Source organism: Schistocerca gregaria, chromosome 6 (genome assembly GCF_023897955.1).
Source record: "Schistocerca gregaria isolate iqSchGreg1 chromosome 6, iqSchGreg1.2, whole genome shotgun sequence".
NCBI lineage: Eukaryota > Metazoa > Arthropoda > Insecta > Orthoptera > Acrididae > Schistocerca > Schistocerca gregaria.
Window position 1 is genome coordinate 211,730,171 of NC_064925.1, and position 19,441 is coordinate 211,749,611.

Sequence of the window (19,441 nt, forward strand, 5' to 3'; positions counted from 1 at the left end):
CAAGATTCTACTACAACACCTGTGGTGATTGCAAGTAATGTCAATAACATGGTCAACAGGAATGTCACGATTTCTGCCTTTCAGCCACAAGTGCTCAGTTGTGGTTAACGCAAGTGGAAATTATCTTCCATTCCCACAGCATTATGTCAGACATGGAACAATCGCACTTAAATGACAATGAGCAACCAGCAAACATGTTCCGCCTTTTGCAGTTCTAAGAAAAATAATTTTGCAACATTTTGTGCTGTTGTCAGAATCATGGTTGCATAAGATTGTTGACACTGAAGAGAGTTCCAGGGGTTCCCCTCCAAAGTGCTCCATTTTCTGCATGTGCTGGATTAACAGGTCCTACTATCATAACAATCCCTCAAATTGTTTTGGTTCCATCATTTACTTCAGTATGTTTTGGCTATTTTATCAGTCTTCACAGATCTGCCTAAAGATTAATTCATATTGTAATGTAACGGACTACTGAAACTACCAATACCTACTGCTGGCGAGGTGTGTGGTGCCATCAATAAACTTGAAGAAGCAAGTGAACTTTAACTACATAAATATAAAACTGAAATATTATTATTTTGTTACAAAACTGTTAATATGAGGACAATCATGAGGTATATTGCCACAGAACTATATTATAAACACTTTTCATTTTTCATATTATGTTTTTCACATATGTGTACGTGCAATGTGTAAAATATTGATATACAACCAAGGTTGGCAGTACTGCACAGTTTATAAGGTCTGTGAACAGGAGCTGGTTGTTGGCGGGTGTAGAGACAATGGGAAGTTGGTGTTGAGATGACTTGTAATATACTTGCTTTGAGAAGGTCAAGCATAGAAGGAAACGAAATGATGTACTGGAAAAGCTGTTGCATTGAAAATTGTTGAATATCATCACGATCAGCATTTATAAAATAAAAGTTGGAGGTTTAAATATGTGCCAGTTCTTATGCAGCAGAATACACACCCTGGACCTCAAATTGATTAAGAAACAGCGGATGGTGAGATTCATCACTAGATCACGAGCGTGCAACAATGACCAATAAAGGTAAGAAAGTTATATTACTCTAAATTCAGATTGTGATGATACCTTTCTTTCTCCATGTCTTCAACCCTGTATGTACTCTGTTGTTAGAGTGAACAGCATGACAGGGACTTGTGGTTGGCTAGGCACACCAAGGAGATGACACAGGTTTAAAATGATAATTTGTAGCTTAATATACTACTAGTGATAATAATTAATATTTGTCCCCTGGAGAAAGAGTTGCATTACAATATGCAAGGCTGATGCTATTGTTATTGCCTTACACAGACATAAATGTGAGAGCAGTGGTGACAGATGTTACGGGGGGTGACCCTCAACCACATATAGCAGCAGCAGTGGCTTTGGGTGGATCCACATCATGCATTAAAATGCTACCGTCTCACTGGAATCATCTATGAGGAACTTGTCAATGAATTAGCTTACCTCAATTCTAGATTTGCAGAGGGAGGAAGAGGTAGCAAGTTTGCCCGTGAATGCCACATATGGAGGCGGTTTCGTCAACATTTTGGTAAGGCTCTAAGACAATGTTCCAAGTCATGTGCCTATCCAAACTCCAAAGACAAGTGGCAGTACATATGCACACTTGTCTTCACTAGTTGAAGCACCTCCAACTAATATGAAATGACACGGTTTCTGCAGTGACAGGTTTGGCTACACTTTTTGTGAAAGACTGAGTAACTGGTGACTTTTTCCTAATTGATACCAGGTTAGAGATAAGTGTGGGCCCAAAATCACAAGCTCTGCATCCTTCTTTCATACCAGTATCTATTCTAACAGCAGCAACCAAATTACTGATTGCTACATTTTGAAGGATAAACATGACTCTTTATATCGACAATAACTTCCCCCTACATGGACATTCACTGTGGTGGATATTAGCATGCTATCTTGGGTGCCTGTTTCTTACCTTATTTCATGATTATGGCTGATTTACTGAAACAGTGTCTAGTCAGAATGTCACACTCTCCTGTTCACTCTACGACACCAGGTTGCATGTTGTGTGATGCTACCAGGTCACATCACACAAAGATTTCCATGCTAACCGCACCTTATGCTTCAAGCTAACAGTGTTAGCTATTACATTCACTTCCATGCAGAATGCACATGAGTGTATTAAGCAAGAAAAATCTGACATATCTCTCATTGTATCGGCAGATCTCCACCCATTTCTATACAACTGAAGCAGCCCCCACCCAACCGTATGGCTTGTTGCATGATCCTTAGCTGGGACCAGCATCTTGCCACCACACCCTCTCCCCTAGCCAATGGTACAATGATGGGTGATGACCTTGGCCTGTGAATACTATGGGAATTTCCAGCACTTACATACCCAGTCTTGACTAGGTGTAACTGCTGCCATTCAACTCAGCATATCATTCCCACTACTACTGGACATTCTGTCACTGCAAAGCTCGGATGCTTGTTTCTGAATAAACTGCATGCAGCTCATCCAGAATTTAATGAGATGCTTTCCAATGGACCAGTGCTTTGATCTCACGCCTGGTAAGAAAGCGGAATGGCTACTGGCAGTTGCGGGATGATTAAAGAGGGTTAAATGCATGTACCATCTTACACAGAAACCCTGTGCCAAATGTGACTGATTTCAACAGAAACATGGCTGATGCAAGTGTCTTCAGTGTTGTCAGTTGCATTAAAGCTTTTACTCAGATTCCAATGCCTAAGGAGGACAAACATAAAACTGCCATTACAACACCATTTAGACTTGTTGAGCACAACACTATGCCTTTCTCGTTGCATAATGCCACAAAACTTAGTAATGCTTCATGCATGTGGTCTTCCATAGGTTGCCGTTCACCTTTTGCTATGTGGATGATATTTTGGTCATTCCAATGGCCATGAGGAACACTGCCATAATTTATATCAAGTGTCTGAGAGGTTACAGAGTTTCAGCATTATGATAAATACTGAGAAACGCACATTCACCAGGCAACACATTCTGCTTCTCAGATATACTGTCTTGTGTGCTGGTATTATGCTGCTGCCTTAATGAATGACATTATGGAGCTATCAACACTGACCACCTCCAGAGATCTCCAATGTTTCTGGGGAATGATTAACTTCTACAGACATCATCTGCCTCACTTGGCTGTGCTTCAAAAACCTATTAGCCTCTTACTAATTGGCAAAAACATGTCAGGCAACCAACACATCCTGTGGAATCCCACAACCAAATCTGCTTTCAACTCCATGAAGACTGTGCTTGCTAAAGCTACATTGCTCCCACATCTAGCTGCATGAATAATGCAAGCCAGATAGCCACCAGGGCTATTTTGTTGCAATGTTTTTCCTCTACCTGGCAACCTCTGGCATTTTTCTCGTAAGGTTTGTCCTCTCATTAGCAATGCTGGAGCATCTTTGATAGAAGGCTCTTGGTCATCTACTTGGCCATCAACCAGTTCCAGTCATGGCTTAAGGGACACTCTTTTGCTGTGTTTACAGACCATAAGCCCCTTATGTCAGTGTTTCACTGAGTCAGGAAGCTCAACTCCCTGTGTCAATGTCAGCAGGCAGGTTTCATTGCTCAGATTACAACTGACATCTGACACATCTCTGGACAGGACAATGATGTCACTGACTGTTTTGTCTCTGGACTGAGTATTGATCACAGCCATTGATTGGAACACTCTAGCTGTTGATCAGTTTTTGAATCCCATCCTTCTTTGTTGTCACCAGGCTCATCATCAGCTTGTTTGCATCTTGACCTCCTTCCTCTGCTAGGTTCTGACCAAATGGTATAGTGTGACACATCCTGTAATCAGGTTTTCCCCCTTATTGCAACTAAATGGTGTCACCATATTTTTTACATTTTTCTCATCTTATCTCACCCAGGTTTCAAGGCTAGCATTAAATCAGTGGCTGATAAGGTCTTTTGGGCTGGGCTGCAGAGGGATTGGGCAAAGTGTTGTCACCACAGTCAATATTCAAAAATTACCAAATGTCTGTTCTCATCTCTTCTTTCCTCTCCTATCAGGGAGATTTTCACACATGCACTTGGGTATTGTTGGCCCCCCTTCCTCCATCTTGTGGTTTCCACCACCTACTGACAATGACAGACAGATTCACAAGATGGCCTGAAGATGTTCCAATTGCAGACATTTCTGCTCCCTCCATTGCCCAGGCCCTGATTACTTCTTAGTTTTAATGATTTGCATCACTCAGATTATTATTATCAATAGAGATAAACAATTTGAGTGCCTTTTGTATGACCAGATTATGCATCTCTGTGGCCATAGTCACATTCATGCTATGAGCTACCATCCCGCCAGCAACAGGATGGTAGGGCACCTACATCATACTTTGAAGGTGGCCCTGACATGTTATTCTGTTCCTTGACCTGATGCCGTAACTATGGTTCTACTGAGCCTTCAAACCACTGTAAAAGAGCATACCAGGTGCTCTACAGCACAGCATGACTATGGAGAAACATTGAGCATACCAGATGACATGTTTTCCCCCCACACCTCTCCCTAATCTTGATATTGGAGACTCTGGACTTTTCTTATAGAAGCTGCAATTGCATAAGAAATTCCTTCCACTGTAGAATCTTGTATATCATGGTACAAAAACTATTTTCTGTTACAATGATTTATCTACATGCCCTTTTGTTTGGCTTTTTTCCCCAACTCTATTCAGTACTTCCTCATTAGTTACACAGTCTACCCATATAATCTTCATCATTCTTCTGCAGCACCACATTTCAGAAGCTTCTATTCTCTTCTTGTCTGAACTTCTTATCATCTGTTTCTTTTCCATGTAATGCATTCGGAAAACACTTCTTAACACTTAAATTCATTTTCAGTGTTAACAAACTTCTTTTCTTCAGAAAATCTTTTCTTGTCATTGCCCATCTACATTTTATGTCCTATCTACTTCAGTCATCATGAGTTATTTTACTGCACAAATAACCAAACTCACCTATTACTTTTAATGTCTCATTTCCTAACATAATTCCCTCAGCATTGCCTGATTTAATTTGACTGCATTCCATTACCCTTTCAAGGTACTGTCCTTTGCATTCAACTGGGCTTCTAGGTCTTTTGTTGCCTCTGACAGAATTAGAATGTCAAACTTTAGTTATAAGTTGAATTGTGTACACTTTCCAATAATACTGTGAAGTATTCCAACAGTAATTGTAATTATAATCATGGCTCAGCAATGGGGCCCAACCAGTCAATTGACGTTACACCAAATTGGTAATGGTTAGTCTACAATGAATTGTTTGAGAGTACTAGGAAGTTATAGACAGTGACTGTACTCATCCCTATTTGAGATATTTTAATCAGAGAAATTTTGAATAAAAGTTTTGATGTAATCTCATACTAATATAAGTGCATGCAAAAAGTTTTCTGGTTATCATTTTGTATGCAAAAATCCAGAGAAGAATTAAGTTATTATCCACAGACAAGTATGTTTTCACTGTACATCAACATTAATATTACCTGTCTGTGATATGCATTGTGCAATGTGTTCCAATTAAATCACCTGGCATTTTCAAAGTCAGTTTATGTTAACGATTAAGATCACTCGGAATTTTTGTATGGGTACATAACAATACAAAAGGAGTGTATGAGGGAAGAGTGGACACCAATTGAATACATCTGAGGAGTCGTACAAAAGCTGCTGAGCTGTAAGCAACTCTTGGCAGAATGAGCCATCATAGGTGTTAAAAGTTGTGGGAGCAGACCCAATTAATAAATGGTTATATATTATGTAAATAGAAGGGAGAGGGGGTAGAAAGGAAAGGAAAGGGTAGGAACTAACAATATCAGCTGCATCTAGACTTTGTGTAGAATCAGCGGTGACCAGCAAAAATATGTGAAAGATTGGGATTTGAACCCAGGATCTCCTGCTTACTAGGCATTTACATTAATCACTGCACCACCTGGACACAACATTTATCACAAATGTGTGGACTATCTTAGCGCACTATTCAGCTGACTCAACACTCTCATTTAGCACCATCTACCCCCAGCCCCATTCATGTTCTCAATGCTTGCTAATTTTAGATTCCCACTGTAGGTCAAATGTAACTGTGCATCCGCAATGAAGGTTGCAGATTCATTGTCCATCAAAGTGAACAAATTATATGAATGCAAGGTGTTTAAAAGAACAGACACCACACAAGATTTGCATCTGTGATACATAGAGTGTAAACTGAAGGAGGCCATAGTGCCAGTAGTGTCAGTGTCGTCGTAACTGCCACCTGCTTCACGTCTGCTGTGCAGCGAGCTACCTTAATTTAAGTATTAACTGTATTTTTCATACTTGTCACTTCTTCTTCTGTGTGTGTTTGCTTTTAGAAAGCTTTAATTGTCGAGTGGTAGTAATAGTGTTCCATGGATTTCGTGTTTGTTTTGAATACAGTCAGGGAGAGTCCTTTTAGTCAGCCATAGTGCCAGTAGTGTCAGTGTTTGTTTTGAATACAGTCCAGAGACAGGTAGTGCTATTTTCATTGTTTTCTACAAGAAGTGGCTAGCAATCACAGTTTAGTCAACAATCAGCCACCCTTAGTGAATTAGCAGTCTAGTTAAAAGTTGATTAACTCTCTACAGTAAATTGATTCCTTAGGATGGATAGGATGTGTGACTGCTGTGTACGGACGTAGGAGGAGTTGGCCACTGTTCGCGAACAGCTGAGCGTGTTGATGGCGCGCATCTTCAGGCTGCTGCCTCGGAGTGTAGTGGCAGTGGGGAGTCTGGTGCGTCGCATGGTACACCCCAGGTGTTACATGCTTCACCCACTGTCCCTGCTGTCGAGACATCTTTGCGGGTACCGGGTGCAGTTGGGCCACCCTCTCCCCAAGGGGAGGTGTTCACGGCGCATGAGGCGGAGGGTCAATGTGGAGGCTGGCCGTATGGCATCGCCCGCTCTGCCTGTGAGTGGACATGTGGCTGCTCCTTCAGCAAGGTCCAAGCAGGCACACGGGGGAAGGGGTTTATTAGTTATTGGGAGCTCCAATGTTAGGCGGGTGATGGAGCCCCTTAGGGAGACAGCGGAAAGGTCGGGGAAGAAGGCCAGTGTTCACTCTGTCTGCTTGCCGGGGGGTCTCATCCGAGATGTGGAGGAGGCCCTACCGGCGGCGATAGAGAGCACTGGGTGCACCCGACTGCAAATTTTTGCTCATGTCGCCGCCCATGACCCCTGCTGCCTGGGTTCAGAGGTCATCCTCAGTCCGTACAGGCAGCTGGCAGAATTGGTGAAGGCGGAGAGCCTCGCTCACAGGGTGGAATCAGAGCAAACTATTTGTAGTATCGTTCTCAGAACTGAGTGTGGTCCTCTGGTTTGGAGCCGAGTGGAAGGCTTAAACCAGAGGCTCAGACGATTTTGCGGAGATCTGAGGTGCAAATTTCTCGACCTCCACTTTCGGGTGGAGAAATGTAGGGTCCCCCTGAATAGGTCAGGGGTGCACTACACGCCGGAAGCGGCTACAAGGGTAGTGGAGTACGTGCGGAGTGCACATGCTTTTTTTTTTTAGGTTAGAGAATTCCCTCCCTAGGCCCGACAAGACGCCTCCTGAGACGCGGCAAGGTAGGAGTAGGCAAAATGCAATAGGGAATAACAATATTAATGTGCTAATAGTAAACTGCAGGAACATCTATAGAAAGGTCCCAGAACTGCTCTCATTAATAAACAGCCACAACGCCCATATAGTACTAGGGATAAAAAGTTGGCTGAAACCAGACGTAAACAGTAATGAAATCCTAAACCCAGATTGGAATGTATACCGCAGAGACAGGCAGGACATTGAAGGGGGAGGCATGTTTATAGCGATTAGAAGTGCAATAGTATTGAAGGAAATTGACGGAGATCCGAAATGTGAAATGGTTTGGGTGAAGGTCACGGTTAAAGCAGGCTCAAACTTGGTAATTGGATGTCTCTATAGGCCCCCTGGCTCAGCAGCTGTTATGGCTGAGCACCTGAAGGATAATTTGGAAAATATTTCGAGTACATTCTCCCACCATGTTATAGTTCTGAATATAGACTGGGACACTCAAACTTTCATAACGGGTGGCAGGGACAAAGATCCAGTGAAATTTTTTAAAGTGCTTTATCTGAAAACTACCTTGAGCAGTTAAACAGAGAACTGACTAGTGGCGATAACATATTAGACCTTCTGGTGACAAGCAGACCTGAGCTATTTGAAACAGTTAACGCAGAACAGGGAATCAGTGATCATATATCAGTTACTGCATCAATGATTTCAGCCATAAATAGAAATATTAAAAAAGATAGGAAGATTTTTCTGTTTAGCAAAAGTGACAAAAACCAGATTACAGAGTACCTGATGGCTCAACACAAAAGTTTTGTCTCAAGTACAGATAGTGTTGAGGATCAGTGGACAAAGTTCAAAGCCATCGTACAATATGCGTTAGATGAGTATGTGCCAAGCAAGATCGTAAGAGATGGGAAAGAGCCACCGTGGTACAACAACCGTGTTAGAAAACTGCTGCGGAAGCAAAGGGAACTTTACAGAAAACATAAACATAGCCAAAGCCTTGCAGACAAACAAAAATTACGCAAAGCGAAATGCAGTGTGAGGAGGGCTAAGCGGGAGGCGTTCAATGAATTTGAAAGTAAAGTTCTATGTACTGACTTGGCAGAAAATCCTAAGAAATTTTGGTCTTATGTCAAAGCAGTAGGTGGATCAAAACAAAATGTCCAGACACTCTGTGACCAAAATGGTACTGAAACAGAGGATGACAGACTAAAGGCCGAAATACTAAATGTCTTTCTCCAAAGCTGTTTCACAGAGGAAGACTGCACTGTAGTTCCTTCTCTAGATTGTCATACAGATGACAAAATGGTAGATATAGAAATAGATGACAGAGGGATAGAGAAACAATTAAAATCGGTCAAAAGTGGAAAGGCCGCTGGACCTGATGGGATACCAGTTCGATGTTACATGGAGTATGCGAAGGAAATTACCCCCCTTCCTGCAGCGGTGTACCATAGGTCTCTAGAAGAGCGTAGCATTCCAAAGGTTTGGAAAAGGGCACAGGTCATACCTGTTTTCAAGAAGGGACGTCAAACAGATGTGCAGAACTATAGACCTATATCTCTAATGTCGATCAGTTGTAGAATTTTGGAACACATATTATGTTCAAGTATAATGACTTTTCTGGAGACGAGAAATCTACTCTGTAGGAATCAGCATGGGTTTCGAAAAAGACGGTCGTGTGAAACCCAGCTCACGCTATTCGACCACGAGACTCAGAGGGCCATAGACATGGGTTCACAGGTAGATGCCGTGTTTCTTGACCTCCACAAGGCATTCGATACAGTTCCCCACAGACATTTAATGAACATAGTAAGAGCATATGGACTATCAGACCAATTGTGTGATTGGATTGAAGAGTTCCTAGATAACAGAACGCAGCATGTCATTCTCAGTGGAGAGAAGTCTTCCGAAGTGAGAGTGATTCCAAGTGTGCCGCAGGGGAGTGTCGCAGGACCGTTGCTATTCACAATATACATAAATGACTTTGTGGATGACATCGGAAGTTCACTGAGGCTTTTTGCAGATGATGCTGTGGTGTATCGAGAGGTTGTAACAGTGGAAAATTGTACTGAAATACAGGAGGATCTGCAGCGAATTGACACATGGTGCAGGGAATGGCAATTGAATCTCAATGTAGACAAGTGTAATGTGCTGTGACTACATAGAAAGATAGATCCCTTATCATTTAGCTACAAAATAGGAGGTCAGCAACTGGAAGCAGTTAATTCCATAAACTATCTGGGAATATGCATTAGGAGTGATTTAAAATGGAATGACCATATAAAATTCATCATTGGTAAAGCAGATGCCAGACTGAGATTCATTGGAAGAATCCTAAGGAAATGCAATCCAAAAACAAAGAAAGTAGGTTACAGTACATTTGATCGCCCACTGCTTGAATACTGCTCAGCAGTGTGGGATCCATACCAGAGAGGGTTGATGGAAGAGATAGAGAAGATCCAATGGAGACCAGCACACTTCGTTACAGGATCATTTAGTAATCGCGAAAGCATTACGGAGATGATAGATAAATTCCACTGGAAGACTCTGCAGGAGAGACTCTCAGTAGCTCGGTACGGGCTTTTGTTAAAGTTTCGAGAACTTACCTTCACCGAAGAGTCAAGCAGTATATTGCTCCCTCCTATGTATATCTCGCGAAGAGACCATGAGGATAAAATCAGAGAGATTAGAGCCCACACAGAAGCATACCGACAATCCTTCTTTCCACGAACAATACGAGACTGGAATAGAAGGGAGAACCGATAGAGGTACTCAGGATAGCCTCCGCCAGACGCCGTCAGGTGGCTTGCAGAGTATGAATGTAGATGTAGATGTAGATGTAGATGTAGATGTATGGGAAAAAAGGAAAGGAAACAGAAGGAACTAATGATATGAGCTGCACTGGGACTTTATGTGAAACTAGCAACAATGTGTGAAAATGAGACCTGCACCAGAACTCAAACTGCAAAGATGTCACTGTGAATAGCTGTAGATCTAATGCCCTATCTCTTATTACATGATTGCCACAAAGTCTGGTATCAGGGACTGTGGAGTTTGAATGCCCAACAGAAGAGATGGGTTCAGACAGCCATTAGAGGGTACTAATGCCATGCAGTACTGTGCTCACATGGCAAGATGTGAGCATGCCAGGCAGTATCATTCCACGTAGCCAGTGTATAGGCAGTTGCCCAGTGAACAGCCAACAGTTCAGTGCCCATCCTTGGTACTTTCACATCTATCTTCACTGTACTAGGAGTGTTTTATAACTACATTCAAACTCCACAGTCCCTGATACCAGACTTTGTGGCAATCATGTAATAAGAGATAGTCACATCTTGGATTTGTTTTTCTGCTGCTCTTGGCTTTCTTGTCATCACTGTAGTGACAGCTTTGCATAGCATCTTGTTGTTATATCCTGGTCTGTCATCTTATCTACAGTCTATCTGTCGCATGTCGTTCACCTAACATTGGTTGGAGTTTCTCTTCCAAGATTGTCTTGCCACTTAGTGATAGCTTTGTGTAGCATCTTGTTGTCATATACTGGTCTGTCATCTTGCCTGCAGTCTATCTGTCACATGTCATTCACCTACCATTAGTTTGGGTTACTCTTCCAAAGTTGTCTCTGCCACCTAGTGGTTTCATCCATTTCTCCAGTCTTCCAGAACTCCAAAGTGCAGATCGATATATGGCTTTCCACGGATAAAGCAGAAAGTTCTGTCCTGAGTCCTTTAGATAGGTGAATTATCTACCTAGTTCTTTCCTATTAAAGACAATAATATTAGCTCATGATACATCTACATCCACAATCCGCAAGCCACCTGACAATGTGTGATGGAGGGTACCTTGAGTACCTCGATTGGTTCTCCCTTCTATTCCAGTGTCGTATTGTTAGTGGAAAGAAATAATGTTGGTATGCCCCTGTGTGGGCTCTAATCTCTCTGATTTTATCCTCATGGTCTCTTCACGAGATATACGTAGGAGGGAGCAATATACTGCTTGACTCCTCAGTAAAGGTATGTTCTCGAAACTTCAACAAAAGCCCATATTGAGCTACTGAGCATCTCTCTTGCAGAGTCTTTCACTGGAGTTTATCTACCATCTCTGTAATGTTTTCGCAATTACTAAATGATCATATAACGAAGTGCACTGCTCTCTGTTAGATCTTCTCCATCTCTTCTATCAACCCTATCTGGCACGGATCCCAAACCGCTGAGTAGTATTCAAGCAGTGGGTGAACAAGTGTACTGTAACCTACTTCCTTTGTTTTCAGACTGTATTTCCTTAGGATTCTTCCAATGAATCTCAGTCTGGCATCTGCTTTACCAATGATTAATTTTATATGGTCATTCCATTTTAAATCACTCCCAGATAATTTATGGAATTAACTGCTTCCAGTTGCTGACTTGCTATGTTGTAGCTAAATGATAAAGGATCTTTCTTTCTATGTGTTCTCAGCACATTACACTTGTCTACAATGAGATTCAATTGCTATTCCCTGCACCATGTATCAATTCGCTGCAGATCCTCCTGCATTTCGATACAATTTTCCATTGTTACAACCTCTTGATATACTACAGCATCATCCCCAAAAAGCCTCAGTGAACTTCCGATGTTATCCATTAGGTCATTTATATATATTGTGAATAGCAATGGTCCTACAACATCTCCCCTGTGGCACACCTGAAATCACTCTTACTTCAGAAGACTTGCCTCCACTGAGAATGACATGCTGCATTCTGTTACCTAGGAACTCTTCAATCCAATCACACAATTGGTCTGATAGTCCATATGCTCGCACTTTGTTCATTAAACGACTCTTGGGAACTGTGCCAAACACCTTGCGGAAGTCAAGAAACACGGCATCTACCTGGGAACCCATGTCTATGGTCCTCTGAGCCTCACGGACGAATAGCACAAGCTGGGTTACACACAATCATCTTTTTTGAAACCCATGCTGATTCCTACAGAGTAGATTTCTCGTCTCCATAAAAGTCATTATACTTGAACATAATATGTGTTCCAAAATTCTACAACTGATCGACATTAGAGATATAGGTCTATAGTTCTGCACATCTGTTTGATGTCCCTTCTTGAAAACAGGGATGACCTGTGCCCTTTTCCAATCTTTTGTAACACTACACTCTTCTAGAGACCTACGATACACCACTGAAAGAATGAGGGCAAGTTCCTTCCCATACTCTGTGTAAAATTGAACTGTTATCCTATCAGGTCCAGCAGCCTTTTCTCTTTTGAGCGATTTTAATTGTTTCTCTATCCCTCTGTCACCTATTTCAATATCTACCATTTTGTCATCTGTGCAACAATCTAGAGAAGCAACTACAGTGTAGTCTTCCTCTGTGAAACATCTTTGGAAAAAGACATTTAGTATTTTTTAATTTAGTCTGCCATAACATGTTCCAGTACTATTTTGGTCATAGAATATCTGGACATTTTGTTTTGATCCACCTACCGCTCTGACATAAGACCAAAATTTCTTAGGATTTTCTGCCAAGCCAGTACATAGAACTTTACTTTCGAATTCACTGAATGCCTCTTGCATAGTCCTCATACTACATTTCGCTTCGTGTAATTTTTGTTTGTCTGCAAGGCTTTGGCTATGTTTATGTTTGCTGTGTAGTTCCCTATGCTTCTGTAGCAGTTTTCTAACTCATTTTTTGTACCGCAGTGGCTCTTTTCCATCTCTTACGATCTTGCTTGGCACATACTCATCTAATGCATATTGTACAATGGTTTTGAACTTTGTCCACTGATCCTCTACACTATCTGTACTTGAGATAAAACTTTTGTGTTGAGCCTTCAAATACTCTGAAATCTGCTTTTTGTCACTTTTTTTAAACAGTAAAATCTTCCTAATATATAATATTTCTATTTACAGCTGAAATCACCAATGCTGTAACCGCTTTATGATAGCTGATTCCCTGTTCTGCAGTAACTGTTTCAAATAGGTCAGGTCTGTTTGTCACCAGAAGGTCTAACATTTCATTGTCACAAGTCAGTTCTCTGTTTGACTGCTCAAGGTAGTTTTCAGATAACGCTCTTAAAAAAATTTCACTGGATTCTTTGTCCCTGCCACATGTTATAAGTGTTTGAGTCTCCCAGTCTATATATGGTAAATTAAAATCTCCACCCAAAACTATAACATTGTTGGAAAATCTACTCAAAATATTTCCAAATTTTCCTTCAGGTGTTCTGCCACAACAGCTGCAGAGCCATGGGGCCTATAGAGACATCCAATTACCATGTTTGAGCCTGCTTTAACCGTGACCTTCGCCAAAATTATTTCACATTTCGGATTTCCGTCAATTTCCTTTGATACTCTTGCACTTTTTATCACTATAAACACACCTTCCCCTTCACTGTCCAGCCTGTCTCTATGGTATACATTCCAATCTGAGTTTATAATTTCATTACTGTTTACATCTGAAGTGAAAAAGAAAACACCAACAGTGCTTGATTGGTTGATATATCTACACATGGGCATTCCAAATGGGGAGTCATGCTGGAGGCAATAAAAATATTAACTTTATCTTCTCTCTATATCAAAGTCTGTCTCCTCTCAAAAAAAAGCCAGAGACTTTAACTTACAGAAATTTTTCCAACAGTTATGGAAATAACATAGACTTACAACATAGTAGATTAAAGATGGCCCAAAATAGTTTCAAATATACTGCCATAAAGGAGTATAAAAATCTACCCCTAGGAGTAAGAGAATTACCATACAATTCATTTGACTCATATGCATAGAACTCATTAATCGACAGATGTGGTTACAAAGTAGACGAATTGTATAATAGTCTGGCATCCTAAACCAAATGTTTAATTTTTAATATAAAATTTAATTACTGTGCCCATACCAAAACCCATATCATGTACATGATCAATGTTGATGAATAAATGAACAAATGAAATGTTCAGAAGAGTCACATGTGAGCTATTTAACTACTGGAACTATGTGGTTGGTGCAGCCAGTGACAGTAATGAACTGTCTCCTTACTTCATTGCCACCAGGCCAAATGTTGATTTAGTATTGTAATGAAAGAGCCAGTCTTTTAAAGGTTTCTTTTTCATTGAATGTATTGGGTTAACTTAAATGTATCGTGGACAGTGAATTATCTGGTGTATATTAATTGGAATAGATTTTTTATTCAAATCCTTCACTGTACTTGATTCTCATGTTGTTGAGTATCAGCTAGAGCTTCAGTTCATTTTTATCACTTCAGAATTGTGCTTGAATGACTAAAGCAGTTGTTCCATAATTGACCTTTGGATTCAGAGAATATTTCTAATCATGAGGTCAAGATTCATAAGTTTCTCTTTATTAGTAAAACAAAAACAAGTTTGAAACTTCCTGGCAGATTAAAACTGTGTGCCGGACCAAGACTCGAACTCGGGACCTTTGCCTTTCGCGGGCAAGTGCTCTACCAACTGAGCTACCCAAGCACGACTCATGCCCCATCCTCACAGCTTTACTTCTGCCAAGTTTAATTTCGCAATTACTTTCTTATATTAGTTTCGTGCAGTATATGTCTAAACATGTGTAGAGGAGTGCTACAAACCCATTATGTACTCTTTCTTTATATACAGAATGTAGATTGTTTTACTCCTATCTAACTTGTGTGGGAGGCACTAAAATGCAAATGATTTGCATCTCTAAGCATGTAGTACTCTTCATGCACATTTGATATTTGCTGTACATCATGTTTATGTCATTGATGTTTTAATGGTCATCAGTGTAGATTGAAACAAGTTTCCACAAAGAAATCAGCTTCCACAGCAATTTACTCAAAACATGTTTATTGAGGTTGCAGTGGATATTATGGACACAAATGCATAAAATAGCCACTGTGGTTATCAGTGTCTTGTTGAAATGCAGGAAAATACACTTATGTTCATCACATTCCCTCCATCCCCTCCTCACTCCACCTGATCACACCAATTACCACGTGTAACTGTTTCTTCGCATGTGTCTGACTTTACAGTATCCAAAACAGTGACATAACTCTGGTAGCTTGTTGTGCTGTCTTTGGTGATATTGTCCATTAGTCTGATTACACCTGCTCCATTATCTATGAAATCAACTACTATTTCTTGTTCATTGAAATCCTGAAAATGTGCAGAATTGTTTGTTTCTTCCGTGACTTTTATACACAGTTGCCACTACACTGCAGTCAGTCAGGACACTGTAACATTGCATTTCTCTGTGCAAATGTGTGTGTGTGTGTGTGTGTGTGTGTGTGTGTGTGTGTGTGTGTGTGTGTGTGTGCCTTGCACAATTTAGCTGTGAAGAAAGACATCCTTTAAAGGCTCAGCAATATTTTCAGTCTCGTTCATTTTATAAATGAAATAATTTGAAAAATTTATCAATAGTAGGGATACATTAGACACAGGAATGTTAATAACATATAATTCATGTAATTTAAATTATAAAGCCATCAATTTTGAAAAAGTTACAGTTGTTGGAAGAAACCTAGTACTAATATTTATTCTAATTATTATTGTCAAATGTCAAAACCCAAAGTAAATACAAAAAAATTGAAATATTTGATATGGCAGTAGCCTGGCCATTCCATCAAAAAGAGAAAAATGATGGGAATCCTTATTGTAAGCATAATCATTTAAAATCTCAAGTAAATTTTAATGTTACTCCTGTAGCAAACTCATTTGGACTATCAACTTGTAATTATATATCAGTCTTAAGTAAAAGGTATATTTTGTGTATTGTTATGATCTTAAAGGGGACCACAGGAGTCAGTCTGTCTGTCATGTTCAGTTCATTTCAGTTTGCTTGTCAGTGAACATCAGTAAGTTTGATTCGCTTGTTGCAAAGAGTAAGAATGAATAAATGAAGAATGTCAGAAAAAGGAACTGAGTTGTCACAAAGATTTTTACACAGCAAAATGCTCGCTATAATATATAATATGATACTAACCAAAAAATCACCTCAACACTTCTGCAGTGAACATGAATAATATTTAAATGTGGCCAACAATCACTGTCACCTCCAAGTCAACAAGATAATAAATTATTTACATAACTTTTCCGCCTCCAAAATTCATTTTCTCATTTTGCAAGACTCAGTATAACATGATGTGAATACTGTAAATACATCATACACCTGAACTAAAAGGTTACCTTGATTTTTCTTCTATATCTGAGGAGGAGCAATATAAATGGAAAGTAATCTCTGCCATGCACTTCAAAATAATTCACAGAGCATGCACATAGACATTGATGCAGATGTAGACACAGACACAGATGTGTATGAAGCTATTAAAAACAGTTGTGTTGCTGAACGTTTTTGTAAATTAAATAATAGTGGCCTGGTATGAACTTTCATTCAGCTTGAAGCCAGTTGACTATTTATATAATAAAATAGGCTGTCTGTGCTACAGTGCTATTCAACTACAAGGAAGTTGAAAGTTATTCTAGTGTTTAATGAGCATATACTATTATTCTCACAGTAAACATTTAATAAATATTTTCTTTGGCAATAAAAGGACTTACCAAAACTATCAATGCCACTTGGTATGCGATAAAAATCTGAAACAAAAAAATAATGACAATAAGTGTGACACATTCTTAGTCAATATAGAAATAAATTTCATGTATTATGTCCATGACAAAATATAAGACATGTTGTCATATTTACAGTAGCTGTCTAACATAAAGATAGAGTTTTTAATCTGAAACAAATATCTGTGGTGGTAGGCGAATTATATACAGGATAGTCCATTGATCATGATTGGGCCAAATATTTTACGAAATAAGTGTCAAATGAAAAAACTACAAAGAACAAAACTTGTCTAGCTCGAAGGGGGAAACCAGGTGGTGCTATGGGTGGCCTGCTCGATGGCGATGCCATAGGTGAAACAGACATCAACTGCATTTTTTAAATAGGAACCTCCATTTTTTGTTACATATTCATGCAGTATGTAAAGAAATATGAATGTTTTAGTTGGACAACTGTTTTGCTTTGTGATAGATGGCGCTGTAATGGTCACAAACATAAGGCTCATGATTTTAGACGAACAGTTGTAACATGTATGTTTTTTAAATTAAAATACAGAACTTAGGTACGTTTGAACGTTTTATTTCAGTTGTTAAAATGTGATACATGTACCTTTGTGAACTTATTTCTGAGAACTCATTCTGTTACAGTGTTGTTACCTGTAAATACCACATTAATGCAATAAATGCTCAAAATGATGTCCGTCAACCTCAATGCATTTGGCAACACATGTAACGACATTCCTTCCAACTGCGAGTAGTTCACCTTTCGTAATGTTCACACATGCAATGACAATGCACTCACACATGTTGTCAGGCGTTGTCGGTAGATCATGATAGCAAATATCCTTCAGCTTTCCCCACAGAAATAAATCTGAGGACATCAGATCCGGTGAACGTGCGGGCCATGGTATAGTGGTACGACGACCACTCCACCTGTCATGAAATATGCTATTCAGTACCGCTTCAACCACACGCAAGCTATGTGCCGGACATCCATCATATTGGAAGTACATAGCCATTCTGTCATGCAGTGAAACATCTTGTAGTAACATTGGTAGAACATTAAGTAGGAAATCAGCATACATTGCTCCATTTAGATTGCCATTGATAAAATGGGGGCCAATTAACCTTCCTCCCATAATGCTGCACAATACATTAACCCGCCAAGGTCACTGATGTTCCACTTGTTGCAGCCATTGTGGATTTTCCGTTGCCCAATAGTGCATATTATGCCGGTTTACATTACCGCCATTGGTGAATGACGCTTTGTTGCTAAATGGAATGTGTGCAAAAAACCTGCCATCATCCCATAATATCTCTTGAGCCCAGAACTGTACTCGACGTTCAAAGTCATCGGCATACAATTCTTGGTGCATAGAAATATGGTACGGGTGTAATCAATGTTGATGTAGCATTCTCAACACCGACGTTTTTGAGATTCCCCATTCTCATGCAATTTGTCTGCTACTGATGTGCGGATTAGCCACAACAGCAGCTAAAACACCTACTTGGGCATCATCATTTGTTGTAGGTCATGGTTGACATTTCACATATGGCTGAACACTTCCTGTTTCCTTAAATATCGTAACTATACAGTGAACTGACCGGACACTTGGATGATGTCGTCCAGGATACCAAGCTGCATACATAGCGAACAACCATTGGGCATTTTGATCACAATAGCCATACATCAACACAATATCAACCTTTTCCACAGCCCGCATCTCGTGGTCGTGGGGTAGCGTTCTCGCTTCCCACACCCGGGTACCCGGGTTCGATTCCTGGCGGGGTCAGGGATTTTCTCTGCCTTGTGATGGCTGGGTGTTGTGTGATGTCCTTAGGTTAGTTAGGTTTAAGTAGTTCTAAGTTCTAGGGGACTGATGACCATCATTGTTAAGTCCCATAGTGCTCAGAGTCATTTGAACCATTTGAACCTTTTCCACAATTGGTAAACAGTCCATTTTTAAATGGGAAATGTATCACGAAGCAAATACCATCTGCACTGGCGGAATGTTAAATGATACCACATGCTTATACGTTTGTGACTTTTACAGTGCCATCTATCACAAAGGGAAAAAAGTGGTCCAACTAAAACATTCATATCTCTTAACATACTACATGAACATGTAATAAAAAAATCGGGTTCCTATTTATAAAACTCAGTTGATACCAGTTTGACCTACAGCAGCGCCATCTAGTGGGCCAACCATAGCGCCATCTGGTTTCACCCTTCAAGCTAGAAGAGTTCCATTCTTTGTAGTTTTTTTGTTTGATGCTTATTTCGTGAGATATTTGGGCCGGTCACTATCAATGGACCACCATGTATATACTTGAGAAGAACC

General features: G+C 40.2%; 1 protein-coding gene across 5 annotated transcripts in view; it reads right to left on the reverse strand.

Moving 5' to 3' along the window:
• Positions 1-19,441, reverse strand: part of LOC126277958 (uncharacterized) — a 226,444-nt gene that overhangs the window by 106,723 nt on the left and 100,280 nt on the right. For all 5 annotated transcript variants that reach the window (XM_049977578.1, XM_049977579.1, XM_049977577.1 and 2 more), the window contains one exon: positions 17,094-17,129. In XM_049977578.1, coding sequence (XP_049833535.1) covers positions 17,094-17,129 — 36 coding nt within the window. The remainder of the gene's footprint in view (positions 1-17,093; positions 17,130-19,441) is intronic.